The 19,727-nt window shown below is 33.2% G+C and overlaps 2 protein-coding genes across 2 annotated transcripts in view; one reads left to right on the top strand and one right to left on the bottom strand.

Annotated features, from left to right (window-relative positions):
* The window catches only part of LOC127702715 (DNA-directed RNA polymerase II subunit RPB1-like), a 519,640-nt gene that overhangs the window by 188,904 nt on the left and 311,009 nt on the right, over positions 1-19,727 (bottom strand). The window lies entirely within an intron of this gene.
* LOC127702714 (sodium-coupled monocarboxylate transporter 1-like) overlaps positions 11,946-19,727 on the top strand; it is a 69,164-nt gene continuing 61,382 nt past the window's right edge. Inside the window, exon 1 of the mRNA XM_052207007.1 lies at positions 11,946-12,369. Within this exon, the coding sequence (XP_052062967.1) occupies positions 12,022-12,369 (348 nt within the window). The 5' untranslated portion in view covers positions 11,946-12,021. The remainder of the gene's footprint in view (positions 12,370-19,727) is intronic.

Here is a 19,727-nt window from a genome sequence, read left to right as displayed (position 1 = left end):
ATGGGTAAAATACAAAAAAGACGAACAAATATCAGTCCACAAAACAAAGATATACGGACAATATATACCATGGGCAAATCACAAAAAAGACGATCAAACCTCAGTCCACAAAACAAAGATATACAGACTATAAATACCATGGGTACAATACAAAAAAGACAAACAAACCTCAGTCCACAAAACAAAGATATACGGACAATATATACCATGGGCAAATCACAAAAAAGACGATCAAACCTCAGTCCACAAAACAAAGATATACGGACTAAATAAACCATGGGCACAATACAAAAAAGACGAACAAACCTTAGTCCACAAAACAAAGAGATACGGAAAATATATACCATGGGTAAAACACAAAAAAGACGAACAAACATCAGTCAACATTACAAAGATATACGGACTATAAATACCATGGGCACAATACAAAAAAAGACGAACAAACATCAGTCCACAAAACAAAGATATACGGACAATATATGCCATGGGCAAAATACAAAAAAGACGAACAAATATCAGTCCACAAAACAAAGATATACGGACTATAAATACCATGGCCACAATACAAAAAAGACGAACAAACATCAGTCAACAAAACAAAGATATACGGACTAAATAAACCACGGGCAAAATACAAAAAAGACGAACAAACATCAGTCCACAAAACAAAGATATACGGACAATATATACCATGGGCAAAATCCAAAAAAGACGATCAAACCTCAATCCACAAAACAAAGATATACGGACTAAATAAACCATGGGCAAAATACAAAAAAGACGAACAAACATCAGTCCACAAAACAAACATATACGGACTATATATACCATGGGCAAAATACAAAAAAGACGAACAAACATCAGTCAACATTTCAAAGATATACGGACTATAAATACCATGGGCACAATACAAAAAAAGACGAACAAACATCAGTCCACAAAACAAAGATATACGGACAATATATACCATGGGCAAAATACAAAAAAGACGAACAAATATCAGTCCACAATACAAAGATATACGGACAATTTATACCATGGGCAAAATACAAAAAAGACGAACAAACATCAGTCCACAAAACAAAGATATACGGACTATAAATACCATGGGCACAATACAAAAAAGACGAACAAACCTCAGTCCACAAAACAAAGATATACGGACAATATATACCATGGGCAAAATACAAAAAAGACGAACAAACCTCAGTCCACAAAACACAGATATACGGACTTAATAAACCATGGACAAAATACAAAAGAGACGAACAAACATCTATCCACAAAACAAGCATATACGGACTATATATACCATGGGCAAAATACAAAAAAGACGAATAATTATCAGTCCACAAAACAAAGATATACGGACTATAAATACCATGGGCACAATACAAAAAAAGACGAACAAACATCAGTCCACAGAACAAAGATATACGGACAATATATACCATGGGCACAATACAAAAAAAAGACGAACAAACATCAGTCCACAAAACAAAGATATACGGACAATATATACCATGGGCAAAATACAAAAAAGACGAACAAATATCAGTCCACAAAACAAAGATATACGGACAATATATACCATGGGCAAAATACAAAAAAGACGAACAAACATCAGTCCACAAAACAAAGATATACGGACTATAAATACCATGGGCACAATACAAAAAAGACGAACAAACCTCTGTCCACAAAACAAAGATATATGGACAATATACCATGGGTAAAACACAAAAAAGACGAACAAACATCAGTCAACATTACAAAGATATACGGACTATAAATACCATGGGCACAATACAAAAAAAGACGAACAAACATCAGTCCACAAAACAAAGATATACGGACAATATATACCATGGGCAAAATACAAAAAAGACGAACAAATATCAGTCCACAAAACAAAGATATACGGACAATATATACCATGGGCAAAATACAAAAAAGACGAACAAACATCAGTCCACAAAACAAAGATATACGGACTATAAATACCATGGGCACAATACAAAAAAGACGAACAAACCTCAGTCCACAAAACAAAGATATACGGACAATATATACCATGGGCAAAATACAAAAAAGACGATCAAACCTCAGTCAACAAAACAAAGATATACGGACTAAATAAACCATGGGCAAAATACAAAAAAGACGAACAAACATCAGTCCACAAAACAAAGATATACGGACTAAATAAACCACGGGCAAAATACAAAAAAGACGAACAAACATCAGTCAACAAAACAAAGATATACGGACAATATATACCATGGGCAAAATACAAAAAAGACGATCAAACCTCAATCCACAAAACAAAGATATACGGACTAAATAAAACATGGGCAAAATACAAAAAAGACGAACAAACATCAGTCCACAAAACAAAGATATACGGACTATATATACCATGGGCAAAATACAAAAAAGACGAACAAACATCAGTCAACATTACAAAGATATACGGACTATAAATACCATGGGCACGATACAAAAAAAGACGAACAAACATCAGTCCACAAAACAAAGATATACGGACAATATATACCATGGGCAAAATACAAAAACGACGAACAAACATCAGTCCAGAAAACAAAGATATACCGACTTTAAATACCATGGGCACAATACAAAAAAGACGAACAAACCTCAGTCCACAAATCAAAGATATACGGACAATATATACCATGGGCAAAATACAAAAAAGACGAACAAACCTCAGTCCACAAAACACAGATATACGGACTAAATAAACCATGGACAAAATACAAAAAAGACGAACAAACATCAGTCCACAAAACAAGCATATACGGACTATATATACCATGGGCAAAATACAAAAAAGACGAATAAATATCAGTCCACAAAACAAAGATATACGAACTATAAATACCATTGGCAAAATACAAAAAAGACGAACAAACATCAGTCCACAAAACAAAGATATACGGACTATAAATATCATGGGCAAAATACAAAAAAGACGAACAAACATCAGTCCACAGAACAAAGATATACGGACTATATAAACCATGGGCAAAATACAAAAGACGAACAAACATCAGTCCACAAAACAAAGATATACGGACAATATATACCATGGGCAAAATACAAAAAAGACGAACAAATATCAGTCCATAAAACAAGCATATACGGACTATATATACCATGGGCAAAATACAAAAAAGACGAACAAACATCAGTCCACAAAACAAAGATATACGGACTCTAAATACCATGGGCACAATACAAAAAAGACGAACAAACCTCAGTCCACAAAACAAAGATATACGAACAATATATACCATGGGCAAAATACAAAAAAGACGAACAACCCTCAGTCCACAAAACACAGATATACGGACTAAATAAACCATGGATAAAATACAAAAAAGACGAACAAACATCAGTCCACAAAACAAGCATATACGGACTATATATACCATGGGCAAAATACAAAAAAGACGAACAAACATCAGTCCACAAAACAAAGATATACGGACAATATATACCATGGGCAAAATACAAAAAAAAATGATCAAACCTCAGTCCACAAAACAAAGATATACGGACTAAATAAACCATGGGCAAAATACAAAAAAGAAGAACAAACATCAGTCCACAAAACAAACATATACGGACTAAATAAACCATGGGCAAAATACAAAAAAGACGAACAAACATCAGTCCACAAAACAAAGATATACGGACTAAATAAACCACGGGCAAAATACAAAAAAGACGAACAAACATCAGTCTACAAAACAAGCATATACGGACTATATATACCATGGGCAAAATACACAAAAGACGAATAAATATCAGTCCACAAAACAAAGATATACGGACTATAAATATCATGGGCAAAATACAAAAAAGACGAACAAACATCAGTCCACAGAACAAAGATATACGGACTATATAAACCATGGGCAAAATACAAAAGACGAACAAACATCAGTCCACAAAACAAAGATATACGGACAATATATACCATGGGCAAAATACAAAAAAGACGAACAAATATCAGTCCATAAAACAAGCATATACGGACTATATATACCATGGGCAAAATACAAAAAAGACGAACAAACATCAGTCCACAAAACAAAGATATACGGACTATAAATACCATGGGCACAATACAAAAAAGACGAACAAACCTCAGTCCACAAAACAAAGATATACGAACAATATATACCATGGGCAAAATACAAAAAAGACGAACAACCCTCAGTCCACAAAACACAGATATACGGACTAAATAAACCATGGATAAAATACAAAAAAGACGAACAAACATCAGTCCACAAAACAAGCATATACGGACTATATATACCATGGGCAAAATACAAAAAAGACGAACAAACATCAGTCCACAAAACAAAGATATACGGACAATATATACCATGGGCAAAATACAAAAAAAAATGATCAAACCTCAGTCCACAAAACAAAGATATACGGACTAAATAAACCATGGGCAAAATACAAAAAAGAAGAACAAACATCAGTCCACAAAACAAACATATACGGACTAAATAAACCATGGGCAAAATACAAAAAAGACGAACAAACATCAGTCCACAAAACAAAGATATACGGACTAAATAAACCACGGGCAAAATACAAAAAAGACGAACAAACATCAGTCAACAAAACAAAGATATACGGACAATATATACCATGGGCAAAATACAAAAAAGACGATCAAACCTCAATCCACAAAACAAAGATATACGGACTAAATAAAACATGGGCAAAATACAAAAAAGACGAACAAACATCAGTCCACGAAACAAAGATATACGGACTATATATACCATGGGCAAAATACAAAAAAGACGAACAAACATCAGTCAACATTACAAAGATATACGGACTATAAATACCATGGGCACGATACAAAAAAAGACGAACAAACATCAGTCCACAAAACAAAGATATACGGACAATATATACCATGGGCAAAATACAAAAAAGACGAACAAACATCAGTCCAGAAAACAAAGATATACCGACTTTAAATACCATGGGCACAATACAAAAAAGACGAACAAACCTCAGTCCACAAATCAAAGATATACGGACAATATATACCATGGGCAAAATACAAAAAAGACGAACAAACCTCAGTCCACAAAACACAGATATACGGACTAAATAAACCATGGACAAAATACAAAAAAGACGAACAAACATCAGTCCACAAAACAAGCATATACGGACTATATATACCATGGGCAAAATACAAAAAAGACGAATAAATATCAGTCCACAAAACAAAGATATACGAACTATAAATACCATTGGCAAAATACAAAAAAGACGAACAAACATCAGTCCACAAAACAAAGATATACGGACTATAAATATCATGGGCAAAATACAAAAAAGACGAACAAACATCAGTCCACAGAACAAAGATATACGGACTATATAAACCATGGGCAAAATACAAAAGACGAACAAACATCAGTCCACAAAACAAAGATATACGGACAATATATACCATAGGCAAAATACAAAAAAGACGAACAAATATCAGTCCATAAAACAAGCATATACGGACTATATATACCATGGGCAAAATACAAAAAAGACGAACAAACATCAGTCCACAAAACAAAGATATACGGACTATAAATACCATGGGCACAATACAAAAAAGACGAACAAACCTCAGTCCACAAAACAAAGATATACGAACAATATATACCATGGGCAAAATACAAAAAAGACGAACAACCCTCAGTCCACAAAACACAGATATACGGACTAAATAAACCATGGATAAAATACAAAAAAGACGAACAAACATCAGTCCACAAAACAAGCATATACGGACTATATATACCATGGGCAAAATACACAAAAGACGAATAAATATCAGTCCACAAAACAAAGATATACGAACTATATATACCATTGGCAAAATACAAAAGACGAACAAACATCAGTCCACAAAACAAAGATATACGGACTATTAATATCATGGGCAAAATACAAAAAAGACGAACAAACATCAGTCCACAGAACAAAGATATACGGACTATATAAACCATGGGCAAAATACAAAAGACGAACAAACATCAGTCCACAAAACAAAGATATACGGACAATATATACCATGGGCAAAATACAAAAGAGACGAACAAATATCAGTCCACAAAACAAAGATATACGAACTGTATATACGATGGGCACATTACATAAAAGACGAACAAAAACAGTCCACAAAACAAAAGTTTGAGCAATTACAATCATTGACTAACTCAACTTTTCATTAAAGTCATAATATGCAATGATTTTAGTTAAGGACGTGTATTTTCAAAACAATACCACGTGAGAGAATACTTCCTGAGTCAGTAGACGAAGAACAATTTTTTTTCAAGAATGGTATATTTATACCGCTCCAGAACATGATATATCTGTTTTTATTACACGGAATGTCAGTTGAACTGGCTTAATTACACAACTAGTGGGTGATAATCTATAAAGAGTAAAGAGGACTGAATTTAAATTGTGGTTACGGAAAATTTAACATTTGTTTGGGGGTTTCTTCCGCAGAATTTCCAAAATTCGAAAGTAACATTCGTCATATCGTCTATGGTACGGTTACGATTAATTGTAAAAATCGGCATCAGCAGGAAAATGCGCTTGATTTCAGAAATTTATTGTTCAATCTGTCATTCAATATCAACCTAATTTTTGTTATAAAACAAACTAATCATATAATTGATGGTACTTATTGATAAAAATGCCATTTTCCCATTATAAACCATTAAGTTATGTCCAATTGATTCTAGCAAATGATATCATATAATGCAACGTTAATTGATGCTGTCGCCTAGAACTGTCCCATATGGCTAAGAGACATTGTTTAAACTATGCCAATGAGGCTGTCATTGAGGATTCCTTTTGAAAACTGATTTACAGTTGCACCTATTTACATTTGTGCAAGTGTTACATATTAACTTTTTTATATCTCGTATCACATTTGCATCTATTGTTCTATAAATTATCTTAACTAATCTTAGCGGTGATATTTATATTCAGCATTCATTTTCCATTGAGTTTGAAACAAGCTCTTTTGTGGTTCAAAAGACACGATATGGGTTAACGTACATGATACAAAAACTCATGATATACTAGAAAGGCGTTTGATTTTTTTGTTTTTTTTCTGGTGGTTACCTAAAGAGATCGTGCTTAGAGATATATCTAACGATTCGACACTTAATTTGACTAACTATGTTCGTCGACAACGGCTGCATGTTTTGCCAGGAGAAAATAACTTTGGGACCTATCAATCATATATATTGGTGGGGACTTCAAACAAATTTATCCAAAACATAACAAAAGACAGAACGGTCAAAACAGCAATAAACCAGTCTATACCGGAAAGAAAGATCCTGGCTATAACCAATTGACAAAAGTAGTTGCAAAATTATAGAATAGAACGGGCATTAGTTCATCAACGGAAATGAAATTATATGACGTATTAACTAATCCCACGAAAAATCACTACACGAACAATAAAATCAAAAATCAAAGAAATAGCGCTTTTATTACTCTTCTATATCTCAAATTCACAGGGAGACCTTCTATGTCGAGCAAAAACTCTATCTCACAACATGTTCAATATGGCCCAAAGTCCACTTTTTGACTGAGGCAAACTTGATTAAAATACTACTCTTTTTGTGTTGGTACAGAAATATATATTAAAAAGTAAAAAGGTTCACGCCATGATATAAAGCTTAATTTAGGTATATGTTCTCGTGGCATCTCGTTTAGTCATTTCATTCTCTAGTTTTTTTCTTCCTTTTTTTTAAACTACAATGTAATCAATCTTGTTTTTCTTTACTATTCTTACTGTATTCCAATTGAAAGTTCATTATCATTTTTTGGGAAACAGATTAAAATAAGCAACGCTGCTTGTTTCTGGATCCTTCTGTTTATAATGTGTTATCTTACACAGCATAATTTGACTTATTGAATAAAATATTGTTTAAACCAAACTCGAGGAAGTTTATTCATAAAACATGTGTTGAAGCTACAGACCACACATCATACAGTTTATTATATTCTATCACTCTCTAAATATATACATTTAATTTGGACAGTATTCTTCATGGAAATGTTCTGTTTACCCAATGCTGATTAGCACTGTGTATTTATGAATGCAATAATAAGGTTGTCGACGATCCCCTAACTGCATTCTTGTCTTATGCTAGAGTCAATTGATCACTACATGATATTTGTTTAAATGGCAGACAACATTTACGGTTACATGCATGCTTTTTGTATGAACGAGATCCAAAATTTCAATCAAACTTTTCAACTCTTGAATATTCACCTGCAATGGTCTTTTGATTTTTACGATATAAGATGCCATATGCATATCATAACGTATACCCTTTCTTTTTACCTGCGTACCCAACGGCGAAAGCAGCACTAGTAACCGCTCGACTCAGTCCGTCATTTCGTTCGTCCGAAATACTTTGGGAAGAAAACTTTCGCCAGGATCACAAAACATGTTTAACACTGCCGCAATCTTGCGCCTGTCCCAAGTCAGGAACCTCTGGCCTTTGTTAGTCTTGTACGTTTTTTTTAATTTTGGTTCATTTATATGTTTCGAAGTTTGTGTGACGCCCATTTTCGCTGAACTAGCATACATTATTTTTTAGGGGCCAGCCTCCGGGTGCGGGATATTCTCACTGTGTTGAAGACCCATTGGTGGCCTTGTGCTGTTTTCTGCTGTTGAGTTGTAGTGTGTTTGTAATTTTTATATCCGCCATGCAGCCATTTCCTGTTTATCAACAGTTATACAACACTCATTGCACAAATAAATTTTCATCATGGTTTTCATGGCTTCAATGATTTTAGGGAATGATCAGTTTTACTTCAGTACACATGTTACCTCAATCAATTATATGCAGTGATGCAGGTCAAGAAATGGTATTTCCTTAGAAAAATTGTTGTTGAAGGGTTATAATTAATTAAGTGATTCAAATAAGATGAGTAGACATCGATATCAACCGTTTGAAATCATTACGACCTGTGCGTTGTCCATTCCTATCGGACCGTTCACAGCGTGAAAAGTGCTTGTTGGGTACTGTTACCTCGTAGAAAGTGCTTGTAGGGTTAAGTTGCCTTGTAGAAAGTGCTTGTAGGGTACTGTTGCCTCGAAAAAAGTGCTTTGTAACTAACCTGATACACTTAAACTGTTATGTATCAATCATATAGTCTGATGAGAAAATGTTTGATTCTTTTTTGAGGTCCTCATAGATATAATGATTGATGCTTGTAAACGTCTGTTGTGTAAGTATAGCTTCTTTAAAATTTTTGGTTTTGAACGTATCTGGAATAACCTTCATAGGTCAGACTCGAGACAAATAAAAATGGAAAGCCTAATAAAATTGATAATGGAAATGGGGATTGTGTTAAAGAGACAACAACCCGACCAAAGAGCAGAAAACAGCCCAAGGCCACCAATGTGTCTTCAACACAGCAAGAAAATCCCGCACCCGGAGGCGGGCTTCAGCTGGCCCCATCAACAAAAATGTGTACTAGTTCAGTGAAATGGACGTCACACTAAACTCCGAAACATATAAATAAACTAAAATTTAAAAAAAATACAAGACTAACAAAGGCCAGATGCTCCTGACTTGGGACAGGCGCAAACATGCGGCGGGGTTAAACATGTTTTGTGAGATCTCAACCCTCCCCTATACCTCTAGCCAATGAAGAATAAACAAACACACAATACGCACAGTAAAACTCAGTTTAAAAGAAGTCCGAGTCCGATGTCAGAATAGGTAACAGAAGAAACTAAGCAAAATGACAATTATACATAAATTAACAAAGGACTACTAGCAGTTACTGACATGCCAGCCCCAGACCTCAATTAAACTGATTGAAAGATTATGTCGTTATCATATGAAAATCAAGCACAATCCTTCCCGTTAGAGGTTTAGTATCATACCATCATAAATTATATGAGAAGAACATAACCCGTATCATGCCAACAACTGGTTTTAGAATAAATGTGTTTATTTCCGATGCAAAGACCCTATAAGTGAATCAATATAATTCCAAAATGCCATCTTTAATGACCTGACAACAGTATCGTAACTATATCCCTTCTGAATAAGTCTGTTAAAGGTTTGGTTAGCTTTGAGGTGAATGACGACATTTTTGTGCTTTGTATAGAATATTACCATAAAAGATTGGATGTGAAATACCTGAACGTATAAGATGTCTGCATGTTGATTTATATTTACGAATGATGTCCTTGTATCGATGATAAAATTTAGTAAATGTTTTGACTAGTTTGTGATATCGAAAACCCTGGTGTAATATTTTTTCAGTAATACAGAGGTTTCTTTCTTTAAATTCAAATACGTTGTTACGTACACGAGCGAATCGAACAAGTTGAGATATATAAACACCATATGATGGTGACAAGGGAACGTCACCATCTAAAAATGGATAATTAACAATGGGAAATGAAAAATCATCTCTTTTATCGTAAATGTTGGTATTAAGCTTCCCGTTAAAGATATAGATATCAAGATCCAGGAATGGGCAGTGTTCATTGTTAGTATTAGCTTTATTTAAAGTCAGTTCAGCAGGATAAATCTCTTTAGTGTATATACTGAAGTCATTATTGAGAGCTAATATATCATCCAAATATCTAAAAGTGTTATTAAATTTTTGTATCAGATGTTGTTTCGATGGGTCTTTGTTGATGATTTTAGTCATAAATACATAAATGTAAAGCATCTAAGAGCATAAATTTGGTTACCATTTACGGCAGAAGCAATACCGTCACAATAATCTTTAACAGTAGGATCCGCATACCCTTCCAGAACACCTGAGATCACATACGGTTTATGGGTGGGGTTGATCAGGCTTTGTTTTCTATGTTGTGTTCTGTAGACTGTTGTTTGTCTTTTCGTCATTTTTCGTTTTTACCCGTGGTATTGTCTGTTCGTTTTCGACTTGAGAGTTTGATTATCCTTTTGGTATATTTTGCCTTCTTTTAATACAATTACAGTACTGTAATAAGTAATTCAAAAGGATAGAATTTGCATAACTGTATTGGATCTAAAGGGTTTGCAAAATATTTATCGTCTAATTTCTTAAGTTACACTAATTTTCAAATAATGATCTTTTCTTATAAAAAAATGAAAAAGAGTATGTTGAGTAAATTGATTGATTGATGGTTTGCTATACGTTCAGTGGCAAATATTTCATGATTTTTCAGGACTATAACATATTAAAAATATGTAAGGTATATTCTTCAAAATGGTCGACCGGATTGAAAGGTAGTAAATTTTGACTGACTATAAAAGAGGGTATGTGGGATAATGGTAAACATTTTGCTTTGCTGTATGCCACCTACGAGTTCCTCAAAGAGTTGTTGCAAGGGTTGTATAACGTGCACAGATCGTTTTATAAATGAACAAAAAAGCTTGTCTTCATTTTAAGAGTCATCAAATGGAATTTACGATTATCTATTATCCATGTTCAAGTAAAGTTATCTTAGCTTTATCCCAAAAGTTCGACTAATGTATTTGAACGAAAGAACATTTGTATAGACTCAGAATTCCAAGAAAAAAAGCATACACTATAACACATCATACTGATGACAGATGTTCAGTAGGCAACATTTTTATTTAATTACAGTTACAAAAACTGACAAAAAACATATTGATATAATTAGATCAACTACTTATTATGCTTCTGTAACATTATCTACATTGCAATAAACAATATGGAATGACTAACTAGCTTTTGGAGGATACAAATCGACTAATTCATATTTATCAACATCATACTTCCAATTGGCAATCATTTTAACGACAAAATGTATTGTTATTCATTAATAAAAATAATGCGCATGACGTATTGTATAAATTTGTGTAAATCCGGTAGCAATATGAATAATCATATGTAAACTTAGGAAATAGAAACTCATTCTTTGAAGCGGACATAGAACAATAAAAGATGAAAACGATGGTAAAAGCAACTTTCCATGCCGTGGATTACATTATTTTCACAGTAATTCTTGCAATTTCGGCGGGTATTGGTATCTTTTATGCATGGCGGGATAAAAATCGCCAAACTACGAACGAATTTTTACTTGGAGGGAGAAAAATGTCTCTACTACCGGTCACTCTTTCAGTAATGGCAAGCTTTTTGTCTTCCGTATCTGTTCTAGGAATTCCAACGGAAGTGTTTTATAATGGTGCCATCTACTGGGTAGGAATATTTTCTGGCTTTCTTGGATTTCCATTCATAGTTCACTTCATCATACCTGTGTTTCATAACATTGGATGTGCCAGTTCATTTGAGGTTAGTTTGACTTTCAATTATTTTTTAGATATGTTATATTACCGAATCAGCAAAGTTAATTTTGGATGGTTTTTGTATTTATCGCCTTCAATCTATACATCTATCATTTGAAACATATGCATTTGACAATCATTTGTTTTTCACTTTAAAAAGGTAGTTTTTCATTAAAATCAGTTATTTAACAAATTTTTGATTTGAATTGATGAATAAGCGATTTGAAATATTAATTTTGAAAATATAGATATGAATCACATTTTTACAAAATTGTTTTTTAATTGTATTCCAGAACTATTAAACTTCATTCCGTTTCAATGTCCTTCGTTCTAAACCATGAACGTATCAAAATGTTTTTCTTTTTTCTACAAATCAAATCGTAGATAAAATCAGATTCGAATCAAATATTCTTAACAGTCGCCAAAATAGTTTTGTATATACGTTCTCTAGAAAATGAATGAGGTTGTATATGAGTACACGGAAATTGTCAAATAATTGGTATAATGAACGATTTGTACAAATTCAAAGGTGGACAATAAAAACATATAAGCCGTAGAAATATAGATGAAGTCATGGACGAAAGAAAAAGACGAATAAACAAAAATTTATTTATGATTCGCTATGTTTCATTGTGGTTAGCCCTAACGATAATATGGATAAATAAACACGGTGATACCCATTAGACCTTGAAATGATTGGTAAAGATTATATGATTAAAATATGAAAACTTTGAAAAAGAAATGCAATTAATGTGCATAAAGTTTTGTTTAAAGTATAGATAGTATTAAGTCCACACACAAATACAGATAAATAATAAAAAGTCAAATATACGTCAATAAGGCAGCCATTCAACGATTAAAATCTCAAAGACATTTACAAGTCTACAAGTAGTCTGTAAAACACAAAATATGTCTTTATAATATTACAAATAAACAATCGCTCAAAGTCAGAAAAAGTTGTGAATAAATTGAATATAGCTATGAAAGATCAGACTGATTGATAAATTTTGTTTGCTTATCATCCAGAGAAAATTATTACCTTGATATTTAGGATGAGAACACATGACGCACAAATCCGATAAGAAGGTTCTACAAAGTGGGGACACAAAGTTGAAGGTCTGACATTTCGACTGTCATTGACAAACAATGTATTTTGGATATTGAAAGAAATGTTGCGTTGCAACAGACCACCTACGACGGACTCCTTAAAGAATTATTGCAATGTGTCTTGAACTCGGAGATAATGTGACACTTTCCCTATATCTGTACATGAGCCATTGTATTTGCAGTCACCATTCCGACCGTAATATGCTGGGTGTTCCGCACGTACAAACGGATATCCAAGGGTGTTGTGGGTTTTAATATCGGATTTGGGAATGTTAGGAATGATTTTTGGGGTCATGAAATAAGTGCTTACATCACAAAAGTAACAAAATGACAAACAAACATTGACAATTTAATGGTAATTTCATTTAGTGACTGATGAGGAGAATAAAGGTAACTGACAATGTGAGCTACAAGTTAATATAACTGTAAATAATATATATTTTATAATGGGACTGCTGATATCACTGTCTTATCTCCTGTATCTTGATTGTCGACTATACATTTCCGTTTCCTAGTTTTCTTTATTCATTATAATTGTGTCATGTATAGTTATAATCCCTAACACTGAGATTTGAGCGTTGAAGATTAATCTAGAAAAGCGCTTCGGATGCACCTAAATTTTCGATTTGAGTGCAATCTGTAGAAGTAGAAGAACTGAGCTTGGCGAAGAATGCATTTTGTGTGAAAAGTGTCTCATAATAACATACATAGCCTCTTAAGAAAAGCAAGTGGTAATTCGGTTTATGAGGTGATTATATAAGTATTACATTTAGGTTTTAGTAAAGCTTTCTTACAATTTAAAGAAAGGTATGTACGCTTGACGAATCATACGTAAGACGCGTTTAGGGGATCCTTCATTTGATTTTTGATTTTTTTTTTAAATATGACATATGTTATCCTTATCAAGGCTGTCATGGGACTTCGATGGCGTTTGGCTAAAATGTTTGCCTATTAAGGACCATTACACTGCTTGAGAACACACATGTCCAACTTGATTTTCGTGCAACATTAGAATTTTGGGACGAAGGAGATAAATTAACAAAATTTGCTAAACATAAGCTTTTCTTCAGAAGAAGTTCCCCTAAAGATTAAAGATTGTGCTCAACCACTCCCCCCCCCCCCCCCCCCCCCCCCCCAAAAAAAACCAACAATTACATCTTTGCATTCTATAACCTAAGAAAGTACCAAGGCAAGTACATTGGACCCTCCCTCAATTTAAATAAATGTTGAAACCCCCCAAAATGGTAAATATTTACATCCAAAAAATATTATGGGCTCGATTTATAAGTTCCGCTCGGATAATACCCCTTGCGCCCTTCACCCTAGTTAGATACAGGTTCTTAAGCTTACTTGTAGAATATTTCTTTCAGCGTGTAATAGCGTTTTTTGACACAAATATTTACGGTTTAATCATCAGTTTCAGAATATATGTAGCGCAAGAGTGTTCATGTATTTTATGTACATTCTGATGTTAAAAGATGTATTTAAATGAACAAAACAAGATCTATAATTAGTTGATTTATAATTAGAGCGGATTCTGGAGTGCGGGGCACCCGATATGTCTCTACTTAGAAGACATACTTAAAGGATCCGATTCTGGATCTCTGCCTTGTTCTATTATATTCACATAAAAACCAAAGAATGGTAAATGTGGGGTTAGATTTAGAGCATAATACTCAAAAATGTGATTAAATGTGATTAAAATATTTTAAAAATGCATGCTTGAACAGTTCCCGCGCAACATATCGGACGTAAGTGTACTTTATTCTATTTCCTTTGTTTTCAGATATTGAATGCGTAATTGATTTCTGATATGCTTATATTTTTAACGATAAATTTGATTCCGAAAAGAATGCTGTTTTACCAATCAAACATAAGACTCTTTGTGTTATCTCTGGAATGTAATAAATGCTCCCTTTACGTTCGTTCGTTTCTATGGTCAGAATGTTAGAAAGCACTATTAGGAGAGCCATTACATGTGTTACATGTATTACTTTCATTGCTTTTCACTAGTATACTTTTAAGTTCTATTTAAAATTTAGCTTACATCATAAATATTGATAATATGCATAGCATGTTATTGAATTAAGATTATCAATGTAGAAAAACGCTTAAAGTAGTCATATAGTATCGTGTCTCTTCTTTCGATTTTGATGTTATATGCATAAATTGGACAGGTTTCCATTAGTACAACTAATTCATAAGACAAAGTTAATATAAATGCGTTTATGCTTATGAATAGCTAATGAAAGTAATGCTTTAGGTCAAGTTACAGTAAATGGGTCATGTCACAGATTTATATAAGATTTTTGTATACAACATCAGCTTGTTAAACTTGAACTAAAGATTGAAAAAAATTATGCACTTTCTCTTTCATTTTCTGAAATATAATTGAATGAATGCTACATGTGTTTCAGTTTGATTTACGTACAATAATCAAAGGGTCACCGACTTTGTTCTCTGTGCTTTAACCAATCAAATACCTTATTGTTAGTGAAAACGTGTGAAAACGACGTTTTATTACTTTACAGTGAAACTACGTAACGCTTATTTACATTTTATGGTCTTTTTTCCGGCAAGAACGATATAAACAAAAAATAAAAAAATCGGTGACTCTATGATTATTTTACATCACAAAAACGGAAATATATTTGGTAACAACACATTGATTTTTAAGCGAAATTAACTAGGTGTTGAGAAAGGAGTTTTCAAAAATATAATTGTTTTTAGAGAAAGTTGTCCTTAGAATTTACGATTTTACATGAATTCTATGCAAATGCAGTTAGATCTTGCATTCTGTAATATTTTAGCAAGAATAGTTGTTATGATTTGTTTTTAATTTTCGATTTTCAGTAACAGTAGAGTACAACGTTTACAAAATTTAACAAAACTCTAGTGACATATGACATAGCCAATTCACCTTCGTTGACCACAAATTAAAGACTACTGTCTTGCTTTTTGAACATTTGTCATTTAATCATTCAGGTTTTAGTAATGTTTAGAGTTTTATTCGTTGAGGATCGATTTCGGTTATTGATAGGCTTCATGTGAAGCTTTTTGTCTTGTTTTAGTGTGTACCACTAAAGAGTATCATATGGGAAAATAACTTAAGGCCAACTGACATCGATAAAGCAATTAGAAATGTAGATTCCATCTCCAAATGTAAATATTCCCATCGCAAGAAATCCCATCAATCCAGAGCCCCTAAACACTTAGTCTATTATGTTGGAAAACGTAAGCCAAATATTATTTTAACAAGACTTCGACATCCATATTAAACTCCTAATCATGACCTTTTTAAGCTTCAAACTACTAAATTACCAAAGCTGTCGTTGCGGCAGTCCGGCTGAAGACAGCTTCCGTTACTTATTTGAATGCCCGTTATGCACGAATCAGAATTCAACTTATTGATAAATTACTTTTTTTGTTGCGTCATTAGATTCTTGTTGTTTTACTACATGGACACATTACTAGCTTGTTACAATACCCTGCAGGAGTCCAAAGCTCCTCCTACATTCCACTGGTCACTCAGGGCAGTAATAAGTTAAAATTCATATTACATTAAATATTTCTTCAATAATATCACTCATAATGATTGTTCAAATGTTTTCTAATGGTTACTGAAATATTATTTTGTATTGTCACACTTACACTTCTATTGAATTCATTAATGAAAATTGAAAAAAAAATATTGACATTTTTTGTCTTTTAATCATATATGTTATACGCTTTATAAATTGAAAAACTATATCCTAATTTTTTCGTTCATTATTTTGTACATAAATCAGGCCGTTAGTTATCTCGTTTGAATTGTTTTACATTTGTCATTTCGGTGCCTTTTATAGCTGACTATGAAATATGGGTTTTGCTTATTGTTGAAAGCCGTACGGTGACCTAAAAGTGTTAACTTCTGTGTCAGTTGGTCTCTTGTGGAGAGTTGTCTCATTAGCAATCATACCACATCTTCTTATATTTATATAAATCCATCAACTACATCCTGTCGATATTAATTAGATATAATTCTGTAGAATATCAGTATCAAAATTTTCGAATTTTATCGTAAATATTTGTATTCGTCCTTTAAAAACCGTGTAGAACGCCACGTGCGGGGGAATTGGCTATGTGTGTCACTGAGTGTTAGCTATGTTTGCCACGGGGTGTTAGCTATGTTTGCCACGGGGTGTTGGCTATATTTACCACGGGGTGTTAGCTAAGTTTGCCACGGGGTGTTGGCTATGTTTGTCACGGGATGTTAGCTATGTTTGAAACGGATGTTGGCTATGTTTGCCACGGGTGTTGGCTATGTTTGCCACGGGGTGTTGGCTATGTTTGCCACGTGGTGGTGGCGGCTTCGAAGCGGAGAAAAAAACAATTAAGGAAAATCAGCAGAAGCAAATATCCTAAGAGCTCTGTTTTCTCAAACAATCCTCAGTTTTCCGTGTAGCACATTTTGAGACTTTAAATTCAAGTTTTAGGATAAAAACTACTATTTGGCGACCTTTTCCGTATATTTTTTATAAAAATGAAATTTGTCCTTTAGTAAGACCTATTGCAGGCTTCCAACTCAGAATTTCTTGGGTTTAAAGTTTTTTTTTTTTTTTTTTAATCTTTAGTTAATTTAAAGTGTGACACGGGATGGCAGATTTCAAGTCTTACGGGGATAAAACATTTATCATAATATGTGAGCTATTGGCGTTAATTGATGTCCGCCGTCGTTTTCGTGGTCCGTAAACGTTTCACATTATCAGATAATTTTCAAAAACCTCTTTACCAATTAAAAAAATGGAAATGAACTATACAATAAATGTTGTCTTCGATTAGACGAAAATAAAATCATGTCCGATGCTAATCTTTAGTTCTGATTGGCTAATTTTGAAAAGACTTCTCTTCTAAAACTACTACCTGAATTGCGTTGAAACTAACAGGGATTTTCTGTTTTGAGACCCACCTCGTACAGTTCTCTCTTTTGTGGTTGATTTGGAGGCATTGGTGATATATATAGCTTCCATTGAAAACCTACGAAAAAAATTTCAATGTTTTGATCGGATGTCAAACCTAACATGATTTGGTAACATATATTTTTTTTACATAAACACTGTTTTGAAACTTATTTTTAACATATTGTTTGAAAGTCTTATGCCATTTCGACAACAGTTATTATGAATGATTCTACAAGGAGCCTCTATTTGGTTCGAATGAGGAGAAAAATATGACCGACAAATTAATATCATAATATCACATTAATGCCATATATCTCATTTATTGCAACAAAAGAACTGCAGTTTTAAGCCTCGATAGTTGCTGTATCAGTAAAATGAGTAACTTTGTAATTGACAATTCGAGACTTGTAACGGTTAGAATGTAGCACTGGGTGTGATTTGTTATTTTAATTTGATTCATAAAGCTTTTTTATATTAATATTCATTTAAAGAAACACATTTTTATACATTTTGTTATTTTTTACTTCGAATAACTTCCAGGATGAGTTGTGAGAATGAAAAACTAAAAAAGCATGCATTACATATACCTTCCAACGCGTTGAAATCCACTCCCAAATGCTATGTTGGCATAATGTTTGATTCGTCCTTGCAATGCTATCTGGTGCACCGACAATGCTCCTCGAACTGGAGCCATATGATCTAAATGAATATTTCTCAGTTTTTATTTTACGACTTCTTGTTCATCTAGCTGGAAGATCAAATTCGTGATCCATGTAATCAGTCGAATAATAATACTGTATGAGAAATAAAGTACTGAAGACGATATAAGAAAAGGTAACAAGCAGGAGACGACCCTCCCCCTCCCCCTCCCGAAAAAGTTACATCACCTAACCAAAAAAAACAGGTACTCAGCAAGTGTAAGTAGTTATTGAATTAAGACAGTCATACTCGTTATCAAAAATAGGCAAAGGATTATAAGTGTGTATTTATTCTTGCTAAGAATGACAAGACAAAAAAAACAATGTCTGTAAGCTTAAGCTTTATTCTATATCAATAATTTACTCTCAGAGCATGAATGCCAAAAAAATGTCATTTCAAAATATGACATTTTTTTACACAAAAGTTTTCTAATCTATTATATCGGTAGTTATGCTTATTATATGTAGATGAAGACAGTGCTCGATTTAAAGTCAAAATTATCCTTATTTTAATGAATTCCTCCGTGAGATGCGAAATCAGCAACCCTTTGCGATATATTACATTTCGATAAAAAATCAGTAAACATTAAACTTAAAAACCAAGAAATTTTGCCTGGGAC

The sequence above is a fragment of the Mytilus californianus genome, unplaced genomic scaffold, assembly GCF_021869535.1.
Source record: "Mytilus californianus isolate M0D057914Y unplaced genomic scaffold, xbMytCali1.0.p SCAF_5, whole genome shotgun sequence".
Taxonomy (NCBI): Eukaryota; Metazoa; Mollusca; class Bivalvia; order Mytilida; family Mytilidae; genus Mytilus; species Mytilus californianus.
This window is presented reverse-complemented; position numbering and strand designations above follow the sequence as displayed.